Source organism: Rhinichthys klamathensis, unplaced genomic scaffold, assembly GCF_029890125.1.
Source record: "Rhinichthys klamathensis goyatoka isolate OS25496 unplaced genomic scaffold, OSU_Roscu_1.1 h1tg000105l_1, whole genome shotgun sequence".
Lineage (NCBI taxonomy): Eukaryota > Metazoa > Chordata > Actinopteri > Cypriniformes > Leuciscidae > Rhinichthys > Rhinichthys klamathensis.
Window position 1 is genome coordinate 1,588,374 of NW_026606644.1, and position 27,480 is coordinate 1,615,853.

The 27,480-nt window shown below is 36.4% G+C and overlaps 1 protein-coding gene and 2 long non-coding RNA genes across 4 annotated transcripts; all 3 read left to right on the plus strand.

Annotated features, from left to right (window-relative positions):
• Window positions 1–598: 598 nt before the first annotated feature.
• On the plus strand, window positions 599–8,942 carry LOC130087188 (uncharacterized). Its single transcript, XM_056253414.1, has 2 exons — window positions 599–8,705; window positions 8,914–8,942. The coding sequence occupies exon 1, from the start codon at window positions 599–601 to the stop codon at window positions 8,579–8,581; it is 7,983 nt and encodes a 2,660-aa protein (XP_056109389.1). The 3' UTR covers window positions 8,582–8,705; window positions 8,914–8,942.
• Window positions 8,943–8,965: 23 nt separating this feature from the next.
• On the plus strand, window positions 8,966–10,934 carry LOC130087241 (uncharacterized). 2 transcript variants are annotated; one of them, XR_008807343.1, is made up of 6 exons: window positions 8,966–9,036; window positions 9,140–9,295; window positions 9,672–9,768; window positions 10,182–10,254; window positions 10,348–10,446; window positions 10,862–10,934. It is a non-coding gene; the product is annotated as an uncharacterized LOC130087241 (long non-coding RNA). The 2 variants fall into 2 exon arrangements; XR_008807342.1 differs by having other exon boundaries at window positions 8,987–9,036; window positions 9,146–9,295.
• A 128-nt stretch (window positions 10,935–11,062) lies between these two features.
• On the plus strand, window positions 11,063–12,973 carry LOC130087240 (uncharacterized). Its single transcript, XR_008807341.1, has 4 exons — window positions 11,063–11,147; window positions 11,923–11,995; window positions 12,452–12,550; window positions 12,633–12,973. It is a non-coding gene; the product is annotated as an uncharacterized LOC130087240 (long non-coding RNA).
• The last annotated feature ends 14,507 nt before the right edge of the window (window positions 12,974–27,480 follow it).

Below are 27,480 nucleotides of genomic sequence, written 5' to 3' on the forward strand. Positions count from 1 at the left end.
GAAGATTCCACAATGTTAAGTCAATGGGTTTTAGGAAAACCGTAAGTCCGATCAGTCTGAAAAACTCGAGTCAGAACAGTTTGAGTGTCCGTGCCGAGTTTGGAGTATGTGAAGTTAAAGGTCTAGGAGGAGTAGTAGTAAGAAATTTAAGTCTCAGAAAAAGAATACTAATAATATTAAGTTTAAATAGCATTTCAGTAAGTTGACTTTCACAAGCCAAATTAAATATATATTTATATGTATATTCACATACGTGCATATCAAATATTTTAATTATCTTAATTAAATGCTTATTGATTTCAGAATTGTTATATTTCTATGTGAAAATGGCTAGAAAATCATTATAGTGTAATGCAGTGAAATATTTTTGGGTGTTTTGTAAAACTGGCAACTTGAGTTACGCAAGTATACATAAAAATCTTTTTGTTTATATTTACAGATGCCACGACCTAAGAAAAGGGCCCGCATAGCCAAGAGGCTTGCACAACGGTGTGCAAATACAGAGGTTCCGCCGCTTCCTCTTGAAAAAAAGGCAGAGGCTGCACCGCTTCCTCTTAAAACAAGTGAAGCAGAGGTTCGGCCGCTTCCTCTTAAAAAAATGGCAGAGGCTGCACCACTTCCTCTTAAAAAAGGGCAAACAGAGGCTGCACCGCTTCCTCTTAAAACAAGTCAGGCAGAGGCTGCACAGCTCCCTCTTAAAACAAGTCGAGCCGAGGTTTTGCGGCTTCCTCGTAAAAAAATGGCTGAAAACAAAAATTCTGACAAAAATTCTGACAAAAATTCTGACAAAAATTCTGACAAAAACTCTGCTTCAAGCTCTGCTTCAAACTCTGTCAAAAACCCAGTCAAAAACCCAGTCAAAAACCCGTCAAAAACCCAGTTACCTCCACAGAACTCTGAACAAAACTTTAAAATGTACAGAACTTTACATGAAAATGCTTTGAATACTTTACCTGCATGTGTTGAATTTCTACAGAAACCATTACTGAAAGGTTCCTTTCATCAAGGTGATGCCCGCTTTGGAAATTCACGTGGCAGACAGTGTGGTGCCATCAGTCTGATAGCAGTGTTGATGAGCAAGATGAAGAACGTGTTGACCTGGACAACACAAGATCTCAATGGTGTATTGGTTGCAGGAACACGCCTTTATGAATCTTTACGAAACCAGGGTAACATAAATGACCGGGAAGTCATGGGTAGGCATTACATTGCTGTCCATGAATTACCAAGGAGACATGTGCTGGGTAATACTGTCTTTTCCATAGAATATGCAGAGTCTCTCACTGGATTTGTTAATGTTGATGACTATGATGAATCCTTAAGGAATGTGGCCATGCCAGTTGATGTAGCTCTTCAGCGAGCTCTATTGAGTGCTGATGCTTTCCTTTTATGTATTTGTGCCAACACATGTGCAGTTATTAAGGAGGGCTCATGGTATGCCTTTGTTGATTCTCATGCTAACATGACCGAGACAAGTTGTGTTGCTTATCACAGCACCATAGAATCTTTGTATAACTACATTAATGAGATGGCACAGTCATTTGGGGTAATTGCGCCACGATTTGAGATAACTGGAGTTTTTGCCCATGCAGATGCTGAAGTTTCTCACTTGCTGGAGGCAGACCGCAGCAGTTTTCCAGGATCTTCTGGTAAAGCACTTTACAGTGAAGTTCTAAAACGCAAACCTAAGGTATGTAAATCTGTGATGACTGAGGTAAGGTCATCTGTCTTTCAATCACCTGAGGCTGAAGTTCAAAATACATGCACTGATGTTCCCGTGCCACAACCAGTGTGTAATGCTTTGCCGAGTAAAGGAAAAAGGGGGAGAAGTAAAAATCAGGATGAACTATCAGAGAAATGGGTTACGAAGTCCCACTCGCTGGAGGCAGACCACAGCAGTTGTCCATGGTCCTCTGGTAAAGCACTTTACAGCGAAGTCTTAAAACGCACACCCAAGGTATGCAAATTTGTGACCACTGAGGTAAGATCATCTGACTGTCAATTACCTAAGGTTGAAGTTCAAAATACAAGCAGCACAAACCTTTCAATGTCGCAACCAGTGTGTAATGTGTTGCCAAGTAAAGGAAAAAGGGGGAGAAGAAAAAAGCAGGATGAGCAGGTCTCTGAGAAACGGGTTAAAAAATCTCATGTTGAAAATGTTGTAGTAGAAGACATAATTATTACTGATGTTTCAATTCCAGAAGTATTTTTTTCTCCATTGACTCATAGAGATCAGCAAGCTTTATGTGAACTCTTGCTTCTGACAAATGATAACAGTGACTGTGATGTTACAACAAACTTTGGTCCCATTGCAGGTCCGTGTCAGACAAAGAGTATCAAACCAGATGGTAACTGCTTTTTCAGATCATTGGCATATGCAATTTGTGGAAGTGAGGACAAGCATTTGAAGATTCGCCGTGCAGTTGTCAAACACCTGAAAATGAACGCTTCAGAATTTGAGAGGTATGTGAGAAGTGAGTATACTTCAGTAGAGGACTACTTGAGACAATCTAGAGTCTATTATTCTGGGTCATGGGTCACTGAAATTGACATATTTGCTTCTGCTGATCTATTTAAAACAACCATAATGACTTTTAATGATGGCCGGTGGAATGCACACAAACCTACTGGAGAGGTAATTGCAAACAATGCAATATATTTGAAAAACTGTAATGGTAATCATTATGAAGTTGTGACATGTGTCAAGCACAGAGGTCAAGACATTTGCGCAGGAAAGTGTGGGAATGCTATTTCAAATGAGGTGAGAATGCCATGTCTGCGTAAAAGGAAGGTAAGCGACGCTGCAGAATGTGACCAAGAGACCAAGAGACAGAAAAAATGGAAGTATGAGAAGTCCAAGTATGATAATGACATTGATTTCAGACAGAATAAAATTGACTATGCCAAAACAAAATACTCTAGTGATAAAGATTATAGACAGAAAAAAATGAAAGTTCTTCGTGATAAATATTTAAAAGATTGTCATGTTTGTTTGTTTAAGCGTGAACGTTCTAAGGCCAAGTATTCAAGCAATATTCAGTTTCAGAAGCGTGTTTGCCAGTATTCTCGAATGAAATATAAAAATAATGTCTCATTTCAGGCAACTGTACGCGAGTATTCCAAGAAGAAATATCTTCAAAACCTGGCCTTTAACACAAGAGTGCGTGAGTATTCCAAGAAGAAATATGTTCAGAACTTGGTCTTTAAAGCAAGACTGCGTGAGTATTCCAAGAAGAAATATCTTCAAAACCTGGACTTTAAAGTAAGAGTGCGTGAGTATTCTAAGACAAAATATCACAAAGATGTAAACTTTCATTTCAGTAAAATACAAAAAGGCTGTGAGGTATATGCAAAAAAAAGGGAAAAACAGAAAGACATTGGTGTTGCCATTGCTGGTTTTCGTCAAGAAGTGAGTAGAGGTCCAGAGTTTGTGTGCTGTGTTTGTCACCGTTTACTTTTCAGAAAGCAGGTTACTGAATGCAAACCAGAATGCTATGAAGACAAAGGAGACAAAATTGCTGCTTTGGCAAGAAGATGCATCACCCTGAGGTATGTGCATGTTTGTGATGAAAAATGTCATAATACTTCTGGTTTTTCTCCAAGGTGCAAATTGTGGATTTGTCCAACCTGTCATCGAAAAATCATCAGTGGAAAACTGCCTGAAGAGAGTGTTGCTAACAATATGCATTTGGTGGACATTCCAAATCAACTAAAGTGTCTTAACTCTTTGGAACAACATCTTGTGGCACGTAATATTCCTTTTTTGAAGTTACTCTGTCTTCCCCGTGGAAAACAAAATGGCTGCCATGGACCGGTGGTGTGTGTTCCTGTAAATACTGCAGATGTGTCAAATATTCTTCCACGAAATGAATGTGATGACAAGATGATAAGGATAAAACTGAAGCGCAAGTTAACCTACAAAGGGCATTATGAGTACAAGCATGTTCACACTGATCGTGTTAGAAATGCTCTGCGACGTTTGATCAGGTGCAATAAATGGTACAAGGATGTGGAGATTAATGAACAATGGATCAACTCTTTGAATGAACCAGAAGAGAATGTTGCTGAAGAAATGGAGGAACAAGCTGAAGTTGAAAAGAGTGAAGAGGAAAATTATACTGAAGAACAGCCAGAGGAAGACTTGACTTACATCAAAGAGCAGAGTGGTCTTTTGTCAGACACATGTTTACAACCTGTCGATCTTGGTTCAGAAGTAATTGATCAGCACTTTCAAGATGTATTAAATGTGGCACCAGCTGAAGGTAACAGTCCTGTTAAATTACTGTCTGATAAAAGCAATGAAGCAAAATGTTTTCCTGTTCTCTTTCCAACTGGTGGTCCAACATTCCATGATGAGAGAGAAAGAAAGATCACACTGTCACGATACTTGAATGCAAGAATCCTCAACGCAGATGGACGTTTTGCACGGAGTACAGACTTTATTTTCTATGCACAATACATGTCGGAGTTGGATCAAATTGTATCTAATGTTTCTATTGCTTTGCGAAAAGGGTCGGACAAGAGGTTGTTGCAAGGAGTAACCTCGGATATGCTGACAAACCCAGAGTCGTTAGCTAAAATATTGAATTATGATGAAGGATACAAATTTTTGAGACCAGTCCGTGGAACGCCACCCTATTGGCAATCGACTCAAAAAGACCTTTTTGCTCTCATAAGACAACTAGGTATTCCAACTTTCTTTGCATCCTTTAGCTCTGCTGATCTCAGATGGCCTGAAATGATCAACACCATCCTGGAGCAAGAACAGAAAAATGTCAGTGTTGATGAGCTTGACTGGTCTGAGAAATGTGGACTAATTCGACGAAACCCAGTCACTGCTGCAAGGATGTTTGATTATAGATGGCATTGTTTTTTGAAGGATGTCATTATGTCACCTGCTCAACCTATTGGAAAGATCAAAGACTACTTCTATCGTGTAGAGTTTCAACAGCGTGGATCTCCTCATGTTCATTGTCTGTTTTGGGTTGAAAATGCTCCAAAGTTAAATGAAGACAACGAAGACAGTGATGCTTTGGTTGCTGCTTTCATAGATCATTATATCACTTGTGAGACACCAGGAGATGATGACGCAGAACTTTATGAGACTGTGAACAGTGTTCAAAAGCACAGCAGAAGACATTCCAAGACATGCCGGAAGAAAAACACAGTGTGTAGATTTAATTTTCCACGGCCTCCATCTAGCCGCACCTTTATAACAAGAGCTGTACGAGATGACTTGAAAGGCAATGATGGAAATGAGACTGCAAGTGCAATTCTGAAGAAAATCAAAACTGCGTTAACAGAATCTGAAGTCAATTTTGATTCAACAGATGCCTTTTTCCAATCCATTGGAATTAATCAAGCTGTGTTTGAGAAGGCGTACAAGAAATGTTCTAAAAAGAAAAGTGTCGTCTTGAAACGAAGTCCAAAAGATGTTTGGGTAAATCAATATAACCCTCATTTATTGCGTGCATGGCAAGGCAACATGGATATCCAGTATGTCACAGATGCTTACTCTGTAGTGGTTTATATTATTAGTTACATCACAAAAGCAGAACAAGAAATGGGACTGTTGTTGCAACGTGCACAAAATGAAGCTATGAATGGAAATCTTGAAGCAAGATCATCATTAAAAATGTTGGGAAGTGTATATCTACACAACAGAGAAGTTTCAGCACAAGAGGCAGTGTATCGCCTAACAGGTATGCACTTGAAAGAATGCTCTCGCAAAGTCCAATTTATTCCAATTGGAACTGATCCTGTGAAGATGAGTTTGCCTTTGCGTGTTCTCCAAAACAAAGATGACCATTCTGGTGAAGAGAATTTTTGGATGAATAGTTTGGTTGACCGATACAAGAGTAGACCAAAAACAGAACATTTTGAGATTCTGTGTCTGGGCAGTTTTTGTTCAGAATACAGGATATTGTCAACATCTGAGCTATCTTCACAAAACAAAGAAAATGTGATCAAGCTTGACAACAATTGTGGTTATATGATAAGAAGAACTCGAACTGAACCTGCAGTAATAAGGTATCCAAGATTTTCACCAACAAAAGATCCTGAGAAGTACTATCATTCACTGCTACAACTTTTTTTACCACATTATGAAGATTACCAGCTGAAGCCTGAGAAGTTCCACACTTATGAGGATTTCTACAACAATGGTGCTGTGAAATGTGGAAGTAATGTGACTGAAGTAAAATCTATTGTTGATTCTAATCGAGCACTGTTTGAAAAGGACAGCGATGAAATGGACCGAGCTCAACAGGTTTTGGAGCTGGGTGTTGATTTGGAAGATGCTTGGGCTGCATTGTGTCCTGAAACAGAGAAGGAGCGCCATGAATGTATCGAGCTAAAGAAGAATAACGTACTTCCTGAAGAAGATGATTCTGACACACTTATTCCAGATCTTGTAGCGAACCCTCGAACTGCATTCACAATTGAGAACAGTAATGCTACAATGTCTCGAGATGAAGCATTGGGTTTACTAAGATCATTAAATGCTAAACAGTCTGCAATATTTTACAAAGTTCGCGACTGGTGTTTACAAAAACTGCATGGAGAAAATCCTGAACCGTTTCGCTTGTTTGTTACTGGTGGAGCAGGCACAGGAAAAAGCCATTTAATCAAAGCAATATGCTATGAATCTTCTAGACTCTTGTCTCAGCTGTCTGACAACCCTGATGAGCGGAGTGTGATTTTATGTGCATCAACTGGAGTAGCTGCATACAACATTGGCGCTGCTACCATACACCACACTTTTTCAATTGGTGCTAATGTCAAACTGCCATATCAACCACTAAGTGATGACAAAATCAATTCTCTGCGTTCCAAACTTGGATGTTTGCAGATTTTGATTATTGATGAAGTATCCATGGTTGACCATCACCTTTTGTCATATGTTCATGGGAGATTGAGACAAATCAAACAAACTGGTGATTACTCCCTCTTTGGAAAAGTAAGTCTTGTAGCTGTAGGAGATTTTTATCAGCTGCCGCCTGTCAAAGGAACTCCACTCTATGCTGATACAAAAGGAGTGAACCTTTGGGAAAACCACTTTGAAATTGCTGAATTAACTGAAGTTGTTCGGCAACAAGATGTAACTTTTGCTGAAACCTTAAATCGTCTGAGAGTTCGTAAAAAGAATGAACCTCTGAGCTCAGGTGACATCAACATGTTGAAGCAACGTGAAACAGGAGAAGAATGCGGTGATGTTCATATATTTCCTACAAATAAAGAGGTTGATGAATACAATATTCAGAGACTAAATGAGGTTTGTCCTGAGGCAATCAGTATTCGAGCTCAAGACTTTGAGAGAAATCCAAAAACTGGAAGGATTGAAAAAAAAGTTGGATTTCATTTAACCGTTTTCAACTCCTGTTTGGCTAAATGTGTTTCCTTGGGTGTTGGAGCAAGAGTTATGTTAAAGAAAAATATTAATGTTTCGGATGGACTTGTTAATGGAGCCTTTGGTACAGTTGTCCATATTAGCAGAAGTCAAAAACAGGACGATGATTATGATGATGACTTTCCATCAGCCATTCATGTGGAATTTGATGATCCAAATGTGGGAAAAATTCAGAGATCAAACCAACGACATAGATTTTCCCAAAATTCTACAGTAATTGAAGTTCAAGAAGATCAAGTCACAACCAACGGTGGATTAAGGCGCCAATTTCCACTTAGACTGGCATGGGCATGCACTGTTCACAAAGTCCAAGGGCTCACAGTAGATAAAGCTGTCGTATCCCTTGACAAGATCTTTACTTCAGGACAAGCATATGTTGCATTGAGTCGTGTGAGAACTCTCAATGGACTAATTATTCAAAACTTCAAGGAGTCTGTAATATACTGTAATGATCAAATTGACTTGGCAATGAAAAATATACCAAAATTTCCATTAGAAAGTCACACTTTCTCAAAGACACCTGGTATATTTACAATTGCTCTTCAGAATGTGCAAAGTCTTCAAGCTCATGTTCAAGATATTCAAGCTCACAGACAACTTATGAATGCAGATTGTATTTGTTTAACTGAAACATGGCTACAAGTTGAAGACCAAGTACAAATACCAGGATTTATTTTCAAGCATAATCCAAGAGCTAAGTGCTATGACAACAGCACTCCCCTTTTCAGTAATTTAAAACAACAGCGAGGAGGTGGGGTTGCTATCTACTGTTGTGAAAACATGTTTTTTAAAGTCATCATTCCAGAACCTTGCAATTTGGAATGTTTGTACTTCTCAGTTCCACATATCAGTTTGAATGCTGCTCTGCTGTACAGGCCTAATTCATATCAAATTGATGTGTTTCGACAAAATCTGTTACATGTCATTACTGAGCTGGAAAAACATCCAGGAAACAAAGTAATTATGGGAGACTTCAATGAGGACATCTTAACATCATCTTCAATTGGGACACTAATGGAAGTCCATGGATACAGTCAACATGTGCAATGTCCTACAACTGAAAAGGGTACGTTAATAGACCATGTCTATATTAAAGATGCAGAAAATGTTACAATTGAAATTGTTTCAACTTACTATAGTTACCATGAAGCAATACTAGTTTCAGTAAGGTAATTGACATTTCTGACACATAATGAAGACTGTATAACTGCATTTTTCTTTTCTGTGCCCCTACCCTGCTACAATTAATCTGAGATTGAGGTCCATGAAGGTCTGTTCAAGTTCACAAGTGAAAACGGTATGTTATTAGACCATTTATTTCAAATCATTTCAATAAGAAAATTATTAATTTGTTGTAATTTCTGCAAGTCCACTAGTATGCTATCAAGAAAGGTTTACTCATGTAAGGTAATATGTCTGATTTATGCAGCACGCTTAACTAAGAAATGTATATAATTACACTGTCTATTCTGTTTTTGTTCGTACAATGTGACGCACATCTTGAGATTCCAAGGTCTATACAGTCCTGACCATTCCATACCAAGTTTTATCCATTGTTCATCGGGCACAAACCAGCACCTCCCATAATTGCTCTTCTTTCTGGAGCTCTAAAGCTACATCCAGTCAAGGTTTTTGTAGTTTTTATGCATTAAATTTGTGTTTGATTTTTCTTCATTTTAGACAATGGTTTTGGTTTTTAGCTGAATTTGTTTTTGATCTAATTCCTGCCAGTCTAAGCCATCCAAACAACACTGGATGCTTCCAATCAGCATAGGAAGCATCCACAAAGACTGCCTGCATTCCTACAGTTGTCTTATAAAATGCAATTAAGTTAATAGGATTACAAGAAAACATCTAAAAATGATCTAGAAAACTTCACATAGAAAGGTAAGTTGACATGATTGTGTACATTTTAATAGTTTAAAAAGAAAATATTTAAGGCACTATCAACTAACAATATAATTTCAGATTTATAAACTGTATGTTATCTTACCTTTTTGTCAGTAAATTTTTTTTTTTTGATTTCTGAAACACTGAAGTCATAATTCCTCCATATACCCATCACAAGATTTTCTGCTCCATGAACTCGTCTATAGAAGCACACAAAATAAAAATAATATCTTTTTTGATCAGCTATGTCTGCAAAGCTTGAATGAAAGCATGTCAATTTCAGTTAACAGATTATCTACATTAATGGCAATATGTTTTTGTGTAAACTGCTTCACTTTCATCAAGCAGTTTGTTATGTATGTAATCTCTGCAGATTTCTGAATGAACTGAAGTTATAATTTCCTCCATATGTCATCACAAGATTATCTGCACCATGAACTTTTATAAAGAATCGCACAACTATTAAGATGGTAAGTTTTATTCAAGTAAATTTAAGTTGTGGACATTTATACAAGCACTGATAATCTACTAATGGTACACTTTCAGATTTGTGCAGCAACTCTAACTACTGTTGATATTTTGAAGTCCACATATCCCTATACAAATGTCCACAAAAGGTAAGCTATCAGACCATGTCTATATTAGTTGTGAAATGTTTAATGTGAAGACTTCACTTATAGCACTTGTTGAATGAATGTAATATTTTCAGATTTCTGAAATTCACCAAAGTCCTAACTTCCTCCATACATCCATCACAAGATTATCTGCACCATGAACTTTTATAAAAGAAGCGCACAACTGATAAAACAGTACGTTTTATTAAAGTAAATTTAAGTTGTGGACATTTATAAATGCACTGATTAATCTAATGGTACACTTTCAGGTTTGTGCAGCAACTCAATAACTACTGTTGATATTTTGAAGTCCACATATCCCTATACAAATGTCCACAAAAGGTAAGCTAACAGACCATGTCCATGTTAGTTATGAAATGTTTAATGTTAAGATTTCTCTTATAGCACTTTGTTGAATGAATGTAATATTTTCAGATTTCTGAAATTCACCAAAGTCCTAACTTCCTCCATACATCCATCACAAGATTATCTGCACCATGAACTTTTATAAAGAATCACACAACTATTAAGACCGTAAGTTTTATTGAAGTAAATTAAGTTGTAGACATTTATACAAGCACTGATTAATCTACTAATGGTACACTTTCAGATTTGTGCAGCAACGCTAACTACTGTTGATATTTTGAAGTCCACATATCCCTATACAAATTTCCACAAAAGGTAAGCTAACAGACCATGTCCATGTTAGTTATGAAATGTTTAATGTTAAGATTTCACTTATAGCACTTTGTTGAATGAATGTAATATTTTCAGAATTCTGAAATTCACCGAAGTCATAATTTCCTCCATATACCCATCACAAGATTCTCTGCTCCTGAACTTTTATAAAGAAGCGCACAACTGATAAAACGGTAAGTTTTATTATTAAAGTAAATTTAAGTTGTGGACATTTATAAATGCACTGATTAATCTAATGGTACACTTTCAGGTTTGTGCAGCAACTCAATAACTACTGTTGATATTTTGAAGTCCACATATCCCTATACAAATGTCCACAAAAGGTAAGCTAACAGACCATGTCCCTGTTAGTTATGACCATGTCCATGTTAGTTATGAAATGTTTAATGTTAAGATTTCACTTATAGCACTTTGTTGAATGAATGTAATATTTTCAGATTACTAAAATTCACCCAAGTCATAATTTCCTCCATATACCCATCACAAGATCCTCTGCTCCATGAACTTTTATAAAGAAGCGCACAACTGATAAAACGGTAAGTTTTATTATTAAAGTAAATTTAAGTTGTGGACATTTATAAATGCACTGATTAATCTAATGGTACACTTTCAGATTTGTGCAGAAACTCGATAACTACTATTGATATTTTGAAGTCCATATATCCCTAAACAAATGTCCACAAAAGGTAAGCTAACAGACCATGTCCATGTTAGTTATGACCATGTCCATGTTAGTTATGAAATGTTTAATGTTAAGATTTCACTTATAGCACTTTGTTGAATGAATGTAATATTTTCAGATTTCTGAAATTCACCAAAGTCCTAACTTCCTCCATACATCCATCACAAGATTATCTGCACCATGAACTTTTATAAAGAATCACACAACTGTTAAGACCGTAAGTTTTATTGAAGTAAATTAAGTTGTAGACATTTATACAAGCACTGATTAATCTACTAATGGTACACTTTCAGATTTGTGCAGCAACGCTAACTACTGTTGATATTTTGAAGTCCACATATCCCTATACAAATTTCCACAAAAGGTAAGCTAACAGACCATGTCCATGTTAGTTATGAAATGTTTAATGTTAAGATTTCACTTATAGCACTTTGTTGAATGAATGTAATATTTTCAGATTTCTGAAATTCACCGAAGTCATAATTTCCTCCATATACCCATCACAAGATTCTCTGCTCCTGAACTTTTATAAAGAAGCGCACAACTGATAAAACAGTACGTTTTATTAAAGTAAATTTAAGTTGTGGACATTTATAAATGCACTGATTAATCTAATGGTACACTTTCAGGTTTGTGCAGCAACTCAATAACTACTGTTGATATTTTGAAGTCCACATATCCCTATACAAATGTCCACAAAAGGTAAGCTAACAGACCATGTCCATGTTAGTTATGACCATGTCCATGTTAGTTATGAAATGTTTAATGTTAAGATTTCACTTATAGCACTTTGTTGAATGAATGTAATATTTTCAGATTACTAAAATTCACCCAAGTCATAATTTCCTCCATATACCCATCACAAGATCCTCTGCTCCATGAACTTTTATAAAGAAGCGCACAACTGATAAAATGGTAAGTTTTATTATTAAAGTAAATTTAAGTTGTGGACATTTATACAAGCACTGATTAATCTAATGGTACACTTTCAGATTTGTGCAGAAACTCGATAACTACTATTGATATTTTGAAGTCCACATATCCCTAAACAAATGTCCACAAACAGAGAGGTAACAGACCATGGCTATGTTAGTTGTGAAATGTTTAATGTGAAGACTTTACTTATAGCACTTTGTTCAATGAATGTAATATTTTCAGATATCTGAAATGCACTGAAGTCAAAACTTCCTCACATATACCAATCAAAAGATTGTATGCGGCATTAACTTCTCTAAAGTGTACAACTGATTAAAAAAGGTAATGTATAATGCATATATTCAAACTAGTTACTGAAAACATATCATTTTTGTGATTTGGTTTATTTCTTTTCCCCTTCTAGAAATAGTGACAACAACATTCTTCTGAACTATCAATTCAAAAAATGTTCTGAAAAAACTTTAAACCTATGCAGGCAGTCAATAGTCAATTGTTATTTTACAACTGAATACATAATCTCCACAGTAACAATGTTGAATGGATGGCTTGTATTACATTTGGCCTATGTATAGTTACTTTAATATGTGCCAGCCAAAAGAGGATGGCCTGCCCCTGCTGAGTCTGGTTCCTCTCAAGGTTTCTTCCTTTGCCACTACGCTGATTATGCTCCAGCCCTTGGTCCATGATGTTCCACACTGCTATCTATGGGAGTTTTTCCTTGCCACTGTTGCCTTTTTGGCTTGCTCACTGGGGTATTAAGGCACAACATGTTAAAGTAATAAAGATTTTTTTTTAATAAAATGAGTGAAATATACTTTGTCTCTGTAGCCATATACTTCATTTTAATGTCTTTGATTTTCTACTTGTATTAAATGGATGTAGACACTATATTTAGTATATGAATTGATTCTACAAACTTGGTGTCTTTTACAAAAAGTGCATCATAAAACAGCTTAGTGGATCGAGCATTTACATAATTTTCATTTAATTTGTAGTATGCTATAATTTTTTAACAGTTGTTTTTATTTTGAAATATTAAAATTAGTAAGTGACTGTCTTCAGGACAACAGTTAAAATGTTGTCAAACTTGAATGTTTTAACTTTAAGTATTGTCAGTGGGCAAAGTTAAACTATTATATATGCATTTGTTTGGTTTAAAGCTTTATGTAGTTAACTTGAAATTTATAAAAGCCAGCCTAATTAAAAAAAATTAAGTTTACTTAGACCATGACAAACATCCAATCACACCCTTCTACTCTCTAGCTCACTACACACAATACACAAAAGGAAATTGACATGACCATGAACACACAAAGGCAAAAAGTATTAATATGAAGAAAACCGCTTACATTGCAAGAATAGTAGATTGTCAAGGACCGCTATAGCAATCCTTTTTTTCACAAAACTTTCTGGATACTCGAGAATGAAAGAATGAACAATGTTTCTAAAACCAAAAGAAAGATTAAAACAATGCTTACCTGGATAATAAAGGAACAATTTTATAAAGTTGGACAGGACTCTAACTCACAATCTCTGGGTGATGTGACTGTTACTCATCTAGTAGGACCATTGGGGAAAATTGTTTTTTTTTTATATATGTTTTTTACCAAGATGCCAAAGTTCCATTAATCAAGTCAAGCATGAATCTTTATATGAATGTGCCACATCATATTCTAATGATTACTTTTCAGAAAGACACTATGTCTGTAACACAATGGTTTTGGCTCATGGCACATGGTTAAGCTTACGCTTAAGCTGCAGAGGACATGCTTCAGTGTAAGAATGAGCACACAATAAGCACACAAAAGAATTACTTGGCATCTCAACCAGTTAAGCATGCTAAGATCTCTTAATGCTAATGTAACTTATGGTTAGCTAATGTGGAGCCAGAAGAGAAAAAAGAGCAGAAATAGAATGTACATGAAGAAGAGATAGGTTCAGAAGTACTTATGGATGAAATGAAAACAAGCTGCTGCAGCGCAATAGATTAGAACAATGCAGGAATCAACACAATTTTTATACTCATCCAACACGGGGTTCGAACCCACAATCAGAACGGCTCGGGATTTGTAACACATGGTTTAGCCGATTGCGCCACTCAGGGGACATGAATTTCAATGCAGCAGAGGAGAGGGTTCAGTGTGAGAATGAGTTCACAAAAAAGTTCCATAAGCATGCTAAACTAGCTTATTGCTAATTTATCTTATGACGTGGTACATCCAATCCTGGCAAAATAGATATCATCGGATTCGACATGATGCAAGGAATCGATAGACACCAATTTTATGATTTTGTGACAAACTGTTCACAAGTTACAGCCTCTTAGCCCATTTTGGGTTGACCTTGTTAAATTTGTGACATCATAACTTTTTTATTTCAGTATAGCAAAAAAATCGGGAACAGTACTTTTATGCGGCTCGGTCCGAAGATCATTTGAGCAAATTTTGGACAATTTTGGACAAATTTTGAAGGAGGAGTAGCGAAAAAACTGTTTTACATTCGCTCCAATATGGCGGCCAGTCACATTGTTGGAAAATGACAAATGAGATATCGTCTAAATCGGCATAAACCAAGGAACATAATGTCATAAAGAACTCAAAATTTGAACAATATTTTCAAATGTTATAAGCGTTTTTTCAAAAAACAATGATATATCTGGAACACTAGGTGGCGCTGTGATCAAACTTCTCATGTCGCTTTAGGACATGGTGTCGGTCATCCCTACCAAATTGTGTGCTGATATGTCAAATAGTTAAAAAGATATTGCAAATTATGACAAAATTCAAAATGGCGGACACGTGGTACATCCCATCATGGCAAAATCGATATCCACGGATTCGGCATGATGCAAGGAATCCATAGATACCACAATTATGAATTTCTGACAAACTGTTCAAAAGTTATTGGCCAAAATAGCAATTTGTCATATCTCATGACCCGTAGGTGGCGCTATTCCCAACTTTGGCATGGGACCTCAGAACATGCTTCCGATGAAGTGTACCAATTTTCGTTTCGATTGATCAAACTTTGGCCGAGATACAGCCTCTTAGCCAATTTTGGGTGGACCTCGTTAAGTTTGCGACATTATAACTTTTTTTTTTCCAGTATAACAAAAAAATCGAGAACAGTACTTTTATGCGGCTCAGTCTGAAGATCATTTGAGTGCATGTTTGGAGAAAATTGGACAAAATTTGAAGGAGGAGTAGCGAAAAAACTGAAAACTGTACATTTCAAAATGGCCACTACTGTAATGGGCGGGGTCTTAATGTAAGGTATTGGTTGTGATCAGCATGATGAGTGGAATCAGGTGTACTAAGTTTCATGTCTCTAGATCAAAGGGTTCAAAAGTTATAACCATTTCAATGTTGAATTTTTGAACTGGTGGTGGCGCTATAGAGTTGGTTCTAGAGACTCAATATTTGGCTCAATTACTTTTCATGACCATTACTATAAGTGTGCCAAATTTCATCATTTTCCTATGTACGGTTCATAGGGCTGCCATAGACTTCCATTTGCGGAAGAAGAATAATAATAATAATAAGAAAACCAACAGATACAATAGGTGCCTCTGCACCTTCGGTGCTTGGCCCCTAATAAGAAAACTAACAGATACAATAGGTGCCTCTGCACCTTCGGTGCTTGGCCCCTAATTAAGCTGCATTTTATTGATCATCAGCTAAAATTTCTAAATCGAAGACCGCAATTAGAGAGAGCGGCAACAGTATTGGTAAGATCATTTCGTTTCTTTACTTTTAATGAAGATGATTGTGTGTTAAGCGAGCGTCTGCGACTTACTTTCACTTTGATTTGCGATAGTTTGTGCATTGGCTTGCTTGATAGATGCTCATCTGCGGTGATGCGTGTTGTTGCAGAAGCGTCGTCATATCTGACTATGACATATAACGTTAGCCTATAACACGCTCTCACACGTTTATTTTTTTTAGCATTTTTAGAGGAGTAAAATTGACATATGTGGTTTCAACAACCAGATGCATTTACACTTGTCCAGTGTCGTCTGGAATGCGGCCCAGACCACCTCCTGAAGTGGTTTGAGCGACCGGATTCAAATCCGTCTCGAATGCGTTTCGAAGGGAATTTACACCTTCTTTTCACGATCGGATAGCTATACGATCACAGAAAAAGCATGAAGTGGCCAGGTGTAAACAGTTCCTTGCGTATTGCATCCAAAAGCCTACTCGTGGACATTGCGTCATCACGTGTTGTAGTAGGGGGCCCGCCTTGATAATCCTGCATAAGGGCCCGGTGTTGGCTCGTTACGCCACTGACTCAGTTCACAGGAAAAGAACGAGACAGAAAAGAGAGAAGCTAGAATCAGTGAACGTACAGAACGTACTTACAAAATTAGCAGGGTTTGGGATTAATTAAAATCATGTCAATTAAAGAGCACGGCATACCTTTAAAATGTTATTCGTTTTATTATAAAACTAATACAATTTTATCACATACTGAATTGGTCGATGTTTCTCTGAGTTATGTTTATTATGTTGGCTTGAGAAAGCCAGCATATATTTAAACATTATTATTATTTATTATTATTATGAGAAATTGACTCTGCCTAGAACTTTAATGCTTCACCAAACTCTGCTCAGACCTTCAGACTGGTCTGACTCGCTTATATCTTTTCTAACTGGTCAGACTTACTTTCCCAAAAAAATCCATTGACGTTGTCTGAGCAATGAAGGCGTAATACTTAACGCTGTCCACTAGAGGGGGCGACAGGATAATACGTCTTTCTGCTCTTTTCCTGTTTGCATCAGTTTAAATGACAAATAAAAGCATGAATTTCATTCATAAATAGGCCGTATCTGTGTATGAGAACAAGCTTTACACTTCAAGCTGTACAACTAATTAAAACTTGAACCCTACTTCAAAGTTTGCCACTATCTATCTATCTATCTATCTATCTATCTATCTATCTATCTATCTATCTATCTATCTAGTATCTGTCTGTCTGTCTGTCTGTCTGTCAGACTGACTGACTGACTATATGAAAAACTTGAATGCAAACATTTATGCACAAATATATCTTAAAAAACAGTTTAAAAAGGTGGTCTGCTATATTTCACAAAGGAATCCCATTTTTGCTTTATACGAGAAGGACATTCTGAATATTAGCCTACTGTAAAATTAGCTGGCTTAAAAATGCGGATTGATCATTGCACAGTTATTCCAGACGCCTCCCGGTGCTATTCGTATTGGAATTGTGTAATCACAGATTATGAACAGATGTTTTACACAACAAGGATATATTCCCATTGGGTTGTTGGGTTTTCATGTTGGGAACTTTAGACATAATGATTTTTATACTGTACAAACTGTGTTATCCTAGCCTGACTTCGTCATACTCATATTCTAGTCAGAATGTGAGTCTGATACTGCTTCATAGGGCTTTGATTATGAGGCGTGTCTTAACCGAACCAGGAAAAAAAAAAACCTCTGCACTCAATTGGATAGACCTACAACCAATGAGAGCAACGCAGTAAGTCAACTACTTTGCACAGTTGTCAACTACAGAACTCAAATGCACGCACGCTGGAAGAAGTAAAATAACGAGTGTTCCTTCTTTTACTTGGTCCTCTATGAGTGCGACCAAATGAGAAACCACAACGACCACAGGGTTTTCATTGCGTCCCATCTTCTTAGTTACCATCGGAGCCAGCTGATAAATTAAACTTTTGCCGAATCCCATAGGAAGGACGGCAAACACATCTTTCCGATCGACAAATGCCTTGATTGCAGTTCTATGTTCGTCTTTTAAAATGAATGCGCTGTCGATTTCTTTTACAACAGACGCGATAGAGGAATCTCTACATCTCAGTTCTCCAGCGGCAGTCATCTGTGAGGGAAACCAGTTCAACCCAAGCGCTCTTTGATAACGTGAGGATTACGTCCCTGCAGATCATCTGTCCATCATCGTATAAAGCCCGCCCTGGCAATTTGATTGGCCCGACGATTTCTGAAGAACCGATCATAATTACTCCTCAATGGAGTGAGTCCAGACCGAACTTCCCGATCAAAAAATGTTGTGGGCGGGGTTCGGGCTGGCATCCAGGCTAGTGTTATCCCCTAACTCTAATGTAACCGTTATGGGTAGGTCATCTACGGACATCTAATGTTACGGACATATTTTATCATGGTACAGTTCAGTCTATTATTGATTTTTATTTCCACTTCCCTTTTATCCAAAGAGACGGAACTATTTGCACTGTATTTATCATTGGGAAATACATCATGCTAAAATAATCTTTCATATGTAGGCCTACTGTGTCTCACATTAGTGGGGTCGCTTGCAAGTCGCAGCAGCACGCGTTACGTGACCAGCAACATATTTCTGCTTCAAATATTGTGCGTAGTTAACAGTGAGTGGTGGTTTCAGACATTGTTTATTTTATTAAAGTGCATTTGTCAGTGCCGCACTCGTGACTCTTATTCTGCCCGACAGAAAGAAAAGTTCGTAAGGCGGAGCGGTTTGACCAATCAGATGAAAGGGGCGTTTCAGCGCCGCCCACGTGTGCAAATGAAATATAGAACCCATAAACCGATTTGTAAACCACAAACGAAAAATGAAAAATGGAGCAAAATTTAATTTTTCGTTTTTTAAACTAAACAAAAAAACGAATAAACGAGCTGGATTTCATTTCTTGTTATTCCATTCCAAACAGGAAATCAAATGACCAAAAGATACACGGTCCGGGTCTCGTTCGTTCATTTGTTTTTGCTTTCATATATGAAAACGAAAAAAGTAGAAAACAACTCATTTTTTCGTTTTTTCGTTTTATTTGAAAAACGAAAAAACGAAATTATGACTTGATTTTTGGTTTTCGCGTTTTTGCACGGAAATCAGAGAAACCACTTTATATTCCGATTTCCCCCTATGGGGCTAAATCTGATTGGCATGATATGCATTCATTGTTTTTCAAATTAAGAGTTTTCCAAACACTGTATTTGTTAGCCTGTACAATTAATAGTCTATATGCATGCTATTTGTCACCCAATTATTTGGCTTCACTGACTGAAAAAATCTATTGAAATAGCCTAAATTCAAGCCTAAAAGCCTGTTCACGCACTGACATTATACAAATTTAAATAATATATTTATTCTTTGTTTTAGATGTTTTTATTAACTTAAATACTCATGAATAATATATTTTTTATAATGTCTATTTGTTATGTATGGCCTGTATGCACATACAGGACTTAGGGGGCAAGATTTAGGGGGCTGGGAGCCCCTGGGCTTGAGTTAATGTTTGGGCCCTACAACATCATGACGGAGTAGCAAATTAGACAAAAATGTAAATATGCTTTGAGGTTCCTAGAACAAGTAATAAGCATGCCTAGGCATATAGTCAAAGTTTAGTGGTAGGCTAATATTACATCGTCATTATAATACAATATAATGCAGGATCATTGTCATTATATCTGTCCTCTTATGACAGATTCTTACATTTAGTCAACAAATTCAATCAGAATGCAAAGACACGGTGTATGGCTACTATGACCAAATAAAAGAAAGTCGGTATCAATAAAATACATTTTTGGATTGACACAGGCTGTTTAGACATGGCATGATGATTTACACAGCAAATTATAATTGCATAAATTATGTTAAGAGATTAATGTTTTAAATGTAAAACAATTGTAGGTAGAAATATGAAATGATGGAAAAAAAAATGAAACGTCTACTTTTTAACTATGAAACTAGCACCGCCAGGCGCCAGTAGGTGGCGGCAAGTCTCCATCTTAATGAGGGAGTTGAATCCTTTATTCAAACGAGTCGTTTAAAAATCCTAATTCGCTTAACCTAACAAACGACTGTATTTATAAATGGGTAGTCTACATGAATCATTTACTCGTCTGATTCTGTCAAAAATGCAGATATTTTGAGGAACAAAACGCGTGTTTCCCGGAGGCGCAGCGGTTCTGCTGTTTGTTCTGTTTTCTTGGACGGAGCAAAAAAATAATGTAGCCAGGTAGCCTATCTATAAAAGTTACTCAGTAACTTTATTGAACTGTTGTATCATTTCCCATTTGCGATTGTGCAGATGTTCAGAAAATCAGCACTTTTGCTGGTGTGATAACTCACATATTATAGGCTCGTGTTATATAAAACGGGAACTCCTTAGGCCTAAAGGTTTTTTTTTTTTTTTTTTTTTTTTTTTTTCTCATTTTGATGACATATAGGCCTATGCTTATTCTATTGTGGTGGCAGTGGAGAGAGCACTCAAACCCCTCGAGAGCACATCATTTAGTGAACAAATTTATAGAAATAATAATTCTCTCTAAAGCAATGAGACGTGAACATAATATTTTTTTCTAAATGTGCGCTCTTTTGGACTAAAAGCGTTCTTCATTCATTCCTCAATAGAATAGTAAAAATCAGCTTCATTGCACCTAATTTATTTATTTATTTATTTTATTTTTTTATTTTTTTTGTTATCGCGCTGCTCCCCCGGGGAAGAGGCTTATGTCGCCAACCGACGTCTAGATAGGCCCACAATATGAAATATAGGATATTGTTCTCGTTTTCTGGCCTAAAAAAAATAATATTCTGTTTACCATAGTTGTAGTTTTTCATCCTTACTGTTAATTGACATTAACCCCAGTTACATTTCAAAATGCGGCAATTGCTGCTGTTTTCCACAGTATCCATTTGGAGATATATCCAGCTGCAGACCCGCAGCACCACCAGTTTCAGAACCCCAGTGCCAGAACCCCAGCGCCAGAACCGGAAGTGAGGGAGGGGCGGAATTATTTACAATGACACAAGCATGGTTATTTTTGCAAGTATTTGAAAATATTTAAAATTGTTGCACCTTTTAAATAATATTTAGGGTATGTTTTTATTACACAGTGAGTCACTGCTCCTTGTATGAACTATAACTGGTATGTGACAAATAAAGAGCAAGACAGCGCTCGTGTTGTTTGAAGACGTGAGAGTGCGCGCGCGCGGCCAGGGCTCTCTCTCTCTCTGCTCTGCCCTGTCATGCGCAGCAGTCATTCTATTCTACATCACTCACCGATCAAAATAGGCTTTGGCGGGACACAAATTTGCTTTGGCGGCCGCCAAAAAGCGGACGATCTGACGGGTTTTAGAAGATTTAATACAACCTGAAACTAAAAAACAGACCCGACCTCTATTTGAGACCGGCCTTTATTTACCCAGACCTGCAGCCACACCAGGCGTGTAAAGGAGACAAGTACGGTACATTTTTATTGTTTCTTTTAAAACAATGCCGGATTTTCTCTCTCTTTTTAGATTTTTGACATTATTTTACATAAAGAAAAATGCATGCTGCACATGTTCTTGTGAAATAAAGTATATTTTATATAAAATGACCATAAGTTTCAAGTATTATTTTTCACCATCATGATCAGGAAGTAACTCTCATAATACAATGAAACGGATAACTATATAGAATTATATTACACAAAATCAATGTTTTAAAATGCTTATTGTACTATACCTTAATGTATCATTATAATACGAATAAAGTATGACGTTTCGTGTGTAAAAATGCCGTTTCGTGTCTAAGCAAATTACGCTCCAAAACGTTAGGTGGCGTTACTCGGTTTAGAACGTAAGCTCCGCCCCTCACTTCCGGTCCTGGCGCTGGTGTTAGAACGTAAGCTCCGCCCCTTACTCCCGGTTCTGGCGCTGGGGTTCTGAAACTGGTGGTGCTGCGGGTCTGCAGCTGGATACTATTGTCCATTTGCGCCACGGTCACCTGGAGGTCATTTCGCGAAGTACTTGAAATGCGACTGGTTTATTTTTTCTGCGGCGATAATAGGCATTCTGGTTGACTACTGTAGGTGTTTGCCAATTATTGTCTTGAAAGGCATCCTCTAAACTGTAGTGAGCAGGAGTATAGGGAAGGCAAAAGTAACCTATATTGCGATGGAATGCAATATAAACAATAAGAAGGGCCTTCTCTCCATTCTGCCTTTTGTTTGATAACCACCGTGACAACTTCAATGCGTGAAAATGTTTACATTGAGGCTATTTCAATAGATTTTTTCAGTCAGTGAAGCCAGATAATTGGGTGACAAATAGCATGCATATAGACTATTAATTTTACAGGCTAACAAATACAGTGTTTGGAAAACTCTTAATTTGAAAAATAATGAAATCATTTCATGCCAATCAGATTTAGCCCCACCCACAGGGGGAAATCGGAATATCAAGTGGTTTCTCTGATTTCCGTGCAAAAACGAGAAAACCAAAAATCAAGTCATAATTTCGTTTTTTCGTTTTTCAAATAAAACGAAAAAACGAAAAAAGGAGTTGTTTTCTACTTTTTTCGTTTTCATATATGAAAGCAAAAACAAATGAACGAACGATACCCGGACCATACACGGACCCTGATGATATCTTTCTAGTAATGAATCTGAAGGAAATCAGATTGTGCAGAAATCAACCTAAGCATATTATTTCCATTTTCGGCTGATGCCTAGTTGTTTCCAAATTTGCATTAATATATTTTTTTGAGCTTTCAATTTGAAATTGATGAGAGATTTAAGTAAATGTAATATGCTACATGTGTTAAAAATAAAATTCACTTTTTAAAACTAAAGATTATAAACTTCAACTATTATTCATTCATTGATTTCTCTCTCTGCATTCTGAAATAACATGAACAATGCATCAAGTAGATAAAGATATGCTATATGTGTTTAAAATAAAATGTACTTTGTAAAACTAAAGATTTGGAATTCGACTTTTTTTATTTTATTAGCATTGGAACTCTTAGAAATCTCTCTCTCTTTGTCTCTGCATTCTGAAATAATGATAACATAAATTATAGATAATAAGTAGCCTAAATAAAGATGTATTCTCATGTTCATGTGTTTTATGTTTTTTGTTGTTGCTTTTTTTGTCATTTATACTATTGTTATTCTTAGCCCATTTATAAAATATTTTCTGTCATTTTAATTCTAAGTTTTTGAAATCGGATGTACCCAGGTAAACTGGGTTAGATTGTACCAACAGCACTCTGGTTAGGTGTTATTCATCCGTTCACCACCAGATGACCACAAATTACACCGGTTTGAGAAGCGCAGAGAAATGAACCATTTTAAAGCATCATGTTGCTCCCAAGCACTGAACATGTCTCCCAAATCAGAACACAACTGATTCAGTCCACAAGTTTGAATGGCCATATTGTATAATATACACTATTCATTGAAATTGACTATGACATTATTTTTCTTAATGTTGATCTTTGTCAATAGCTCTATTAATAGTAATAAATAAATAATAGTTGTAATAATTGTGTATTATGTTTTATTTATTAATGCTCTAGTTTTAAAAGCAAAACAAAATTGATAACATTTAATATTTTTGTGAAATCACCATTACAAGTAGCCTATACGAACGATTTAAAAAAAAAAGCTATGTAAAGAAATGGTCATAATTTTAACTGTAATATCCTTTTCTGTGTACTGTGAAAACTGATATAGTAACCTTACATATTACACTAAAGAAAAGCACTCAAAAATACAGTCCAAAACAGTAATAATTCTGATATATTACAACATAAAATTACTGTTATCTATTTCACTCTTTCTGTGATGGCAAAGCTCCATCTTCAGCCTCATTACTCCAGTCTTCAGTAGTGATGGGACGGTTGATACTGGGGCTCCGATGCTCCGCCGCAGTTTTCAAACCACTATTGTATCACACACACTGTACCGATGCTTGTATCAAAATGACAATACCACGTGAATGATGACGTTTGAAGCTTTGAACGTCATGCAGTATTGGAAGGTCGGAACAGCTGGTTTGAAAAAAATGGCGCTTTGTGATGTATAAAAAGGAAAATGATTATCAAGGAGGCATTACTTATTTAAATTATTTAACACTATACTTCCCTATAACATAGCATAAAAAAAACACCCAAAAGATTTCTACTCACGTCAATCCTAATTATGATCTCTTGTATTTTTTATATTGATCAATACGTGAATATTGGCTACACACGACACGAGTTGTGGTCTCATTGGGACAAATTAATTTAGAAGATATTAGATGAGATTAGATTTGTTGGTCATGTGCTTTTTCTCCTCTTCTTCTTCTTCTTCTTTTCCGTTTTATGGCAGATTGCATCCATGACTTTAAAGGTGCATACCGCCACCTACTGTATCAGAGTATGCAGCATGAACTATCCGTTGGGACTACTTTATATCAAAAAAAAAAAAAAAACTAGATCCTCTTATATATTCCTATGTTTTTTAAATATTGTATAACTGCTTTCTGTGTATCCTTTACCCCATCACCTGTTGTGCCTAATAAACCTTCGAGGTTCCACTTCATTCCTGCCTTACTTATCTTTTGGTTTAACCTCATCCTCTCATCCCTATATTTCTTACAATGTAGCCTATTAATACATGTTCTACATCTTCCTTGGATCTACATTCCAAACATTTATCTGATATACTTTTGCCCATTAAAAACAATGTTTTATTTAACCCTGTATGGTCAAATCTCAGCCTGGTTAAAACGCTCTCCTCTCTTCTGTTACTTCTATTCACCCCCTGAACATTAATAGATTTTTGCAAGCTATAATATTTCCTTCCACCTTTATCCATATCCCACCTATCCTGCCATTTCTTCATTATTTCTTTTTTGATTATCGCCTTAGCTTCTCCTTTTCCAATGGGTATATTTATGACATCGTTCGTCCTGGTTGATTTTTTAGCTATTTTATCTGCTCCCTCATTCCCTTTTATACCTACATGGGCAGGTACCCAGCAGAATCTCACGTCTATCAGTAGGCTAGTCTCTGTAATAAACTCTGTTGTATTTCGAGCATTAAATCTTCTCTATCAGATTTCATGTTTTGAATACTGTAAAGGGCTGCTACAGAATCAACACAACACACCACTCTGTCTGGTTTTACTTCCTCAACCCACTGCAGTCCTACAATAATCGCCATCATCTCTGCTGTATATACCGATGCCTGATTAGGTAATCTTTTCCCAATACTTACATTCATTGTTGGTATATATATTCCTATTCCTACCTTGTCCTCTTCATCTTTAGATCCGTCTGTATACATATCTAAGTAACTGTAATATTTGCTCCTTATATACTGACTTGCCAGATGGCCTTTCCCACTCTCTTCCCATTCGTTTTTTAGTTCCAATATATTTAAGTCTATCTCAGTTTTTGGAAATAACCAAATAGGGATATTACTAATAGGTGTAGGGGATTTAAACCAGATATTACTTAATTTATATTCCTCTGATTTTGTTTTTGTTACCCATCCAAAGCCTTTGACTTTAAACGAACTATACTCCCAACATTCCTGAATAATGCTCTTTGCATGATTTTCATATCCACATCCACATAATCGACTCCAGTATATAAGCATTAATTTATCTCTTCTCAGGTCTGAGGGCATTTCTCCTAGCTCAACCTGGATTGCTTTAATTGGTGTTGATCTCATTACACCAGCACAAATCCTCAACGCTTTGTTAGTAACTCTATCCAACTTCAATAGATGTGTTTTAGCTGTTGCTCCATATACATAGCATCCATAATCTATTGTTGACCTCATTAGTGCCCTGTAAATACTTTTTCTCCTCTGTGGTGATTTGTTAGATATGATGGTGAAAACCAGTCTGACCACCAGATGTCGCTAATGCGGATTGTGTTAAAAACTTTGAGTAATGAACCATTTTTCGGCACAATTTGATGAAAGCCTCAAACGCTTCAGAAAGCCTCGGTTTCCCATCACTAGTCTTCAGTGTTTACTGTCACGATTTGCTCTATATGTTTTGTTTCCAAGACCTCTTATTTTGATACTCTATTGTCTTGCTGGTTCTTTTTTTTGTTGTTTGTTTTCTTAGTTACCCTTGTTTGTCACCATAGTAATAACTACCCACACCTGTTCCATGTTAGACTCTGTTTGCCTGTGTGCAGTCCATATAAACTTCAAATTCTCTACATACCCAAGCCATTCGCTGACTCACTAATTAATATTAACAGTAACACTATAATTTTTAATATAAATTCCCTTGTTTGAGGTGTACCATAAAGCTTACATGATAAAATGTTGGTAATACATATGTCTCTCATTTAGTCTCTCATCAAGTGCATTTTTAAGCCGGGTGCACACTGACTCGTCCAGAGTTTTACATCATCAATCAATGACACACCTTTTGAAATGGTATCGCCCCAGTGACCGCTTTTGAACCTTTTTTCTGATAGTGAACAGTTTGAGATCTGTGAACTACACTGTTAGACTTTGCCGTAATTTTACAGTTACTTACCGCAAAAAAGCCCAGTAAAATACCATTTATATTATTTACGGTTAACTACTGTAATATGCACTGCATTGTGGGTTTTTTTAATGAAATTTACAGTAACTTACTGTATATGGGTATTTGCAGTACTTTACTGTTTATGCAAAAGCAGTAGTGCTACTGTAAATGCACATCTGCATTACATATGAATGGGCATATAAGCACTGTACAATTAAGGTGTAATCATTGCCTTATAATTCATGGGATGACTGCACTTTTGTTCATTGTGTACACAACTTGTATTACTTATAGGGCTATATGCATATTGTATTTATGTTTTAGGCATATTAAAATGTCATATGACAATGTTTTATAGTTTTTTCCCCCCATCTTGTTCTGCAGATGAAAATCATGAATCTGCATTCTCATTTATAAGCTATATGCACACGCTGAAAGTTAAATAAATAAAAAAACACATGAATGGAAAGATTTCAAACGAGTTCTTAGTGAGAGACCAGAGTAATTTTTATATTAGCATTTTCTCCAATAAATATATATATGTTTTAAATCCACAACTGGTTCCCATCTATGGTTCCCATACAGGCAATCTTTTTTTTTTTTTTTTTTATGCCAGGTAAAACAGCACACGTGTGGAGATATAAATGTATTTTTTCATTATTTTAAATTATATATATATATATATATATATATATATATATATATATATATATAAACTTTGCTTACACCTCACAAAATTTAAATTGTTGCCCTCGTGCAAAGCCCGCGACAACCTGGCAGAATGTAAACTGAGGTTTGTTGTGTGACGTCACGTGTCGAGAGTGCGCACTCATAACGGACGTCCCTGCTGAGAGTGGATCGCATCGCTAGACGCCAGCTGTGAGTTTTTCGGAGGTAAGTACTTTTTACTGAACAAATTCTTTTATACATTACTTTTACAAAGTAAACCATTACCAATATCAATTAAA

Coding starts and splice junctions, on each gene's coding strand:
- LOC130087188 (XM_056253414.1), top strand. CDS start 599: ATGGCAGAGGCTGCACCACTTCCTCTTAAAAAAGGGCAAACAGAGGCT.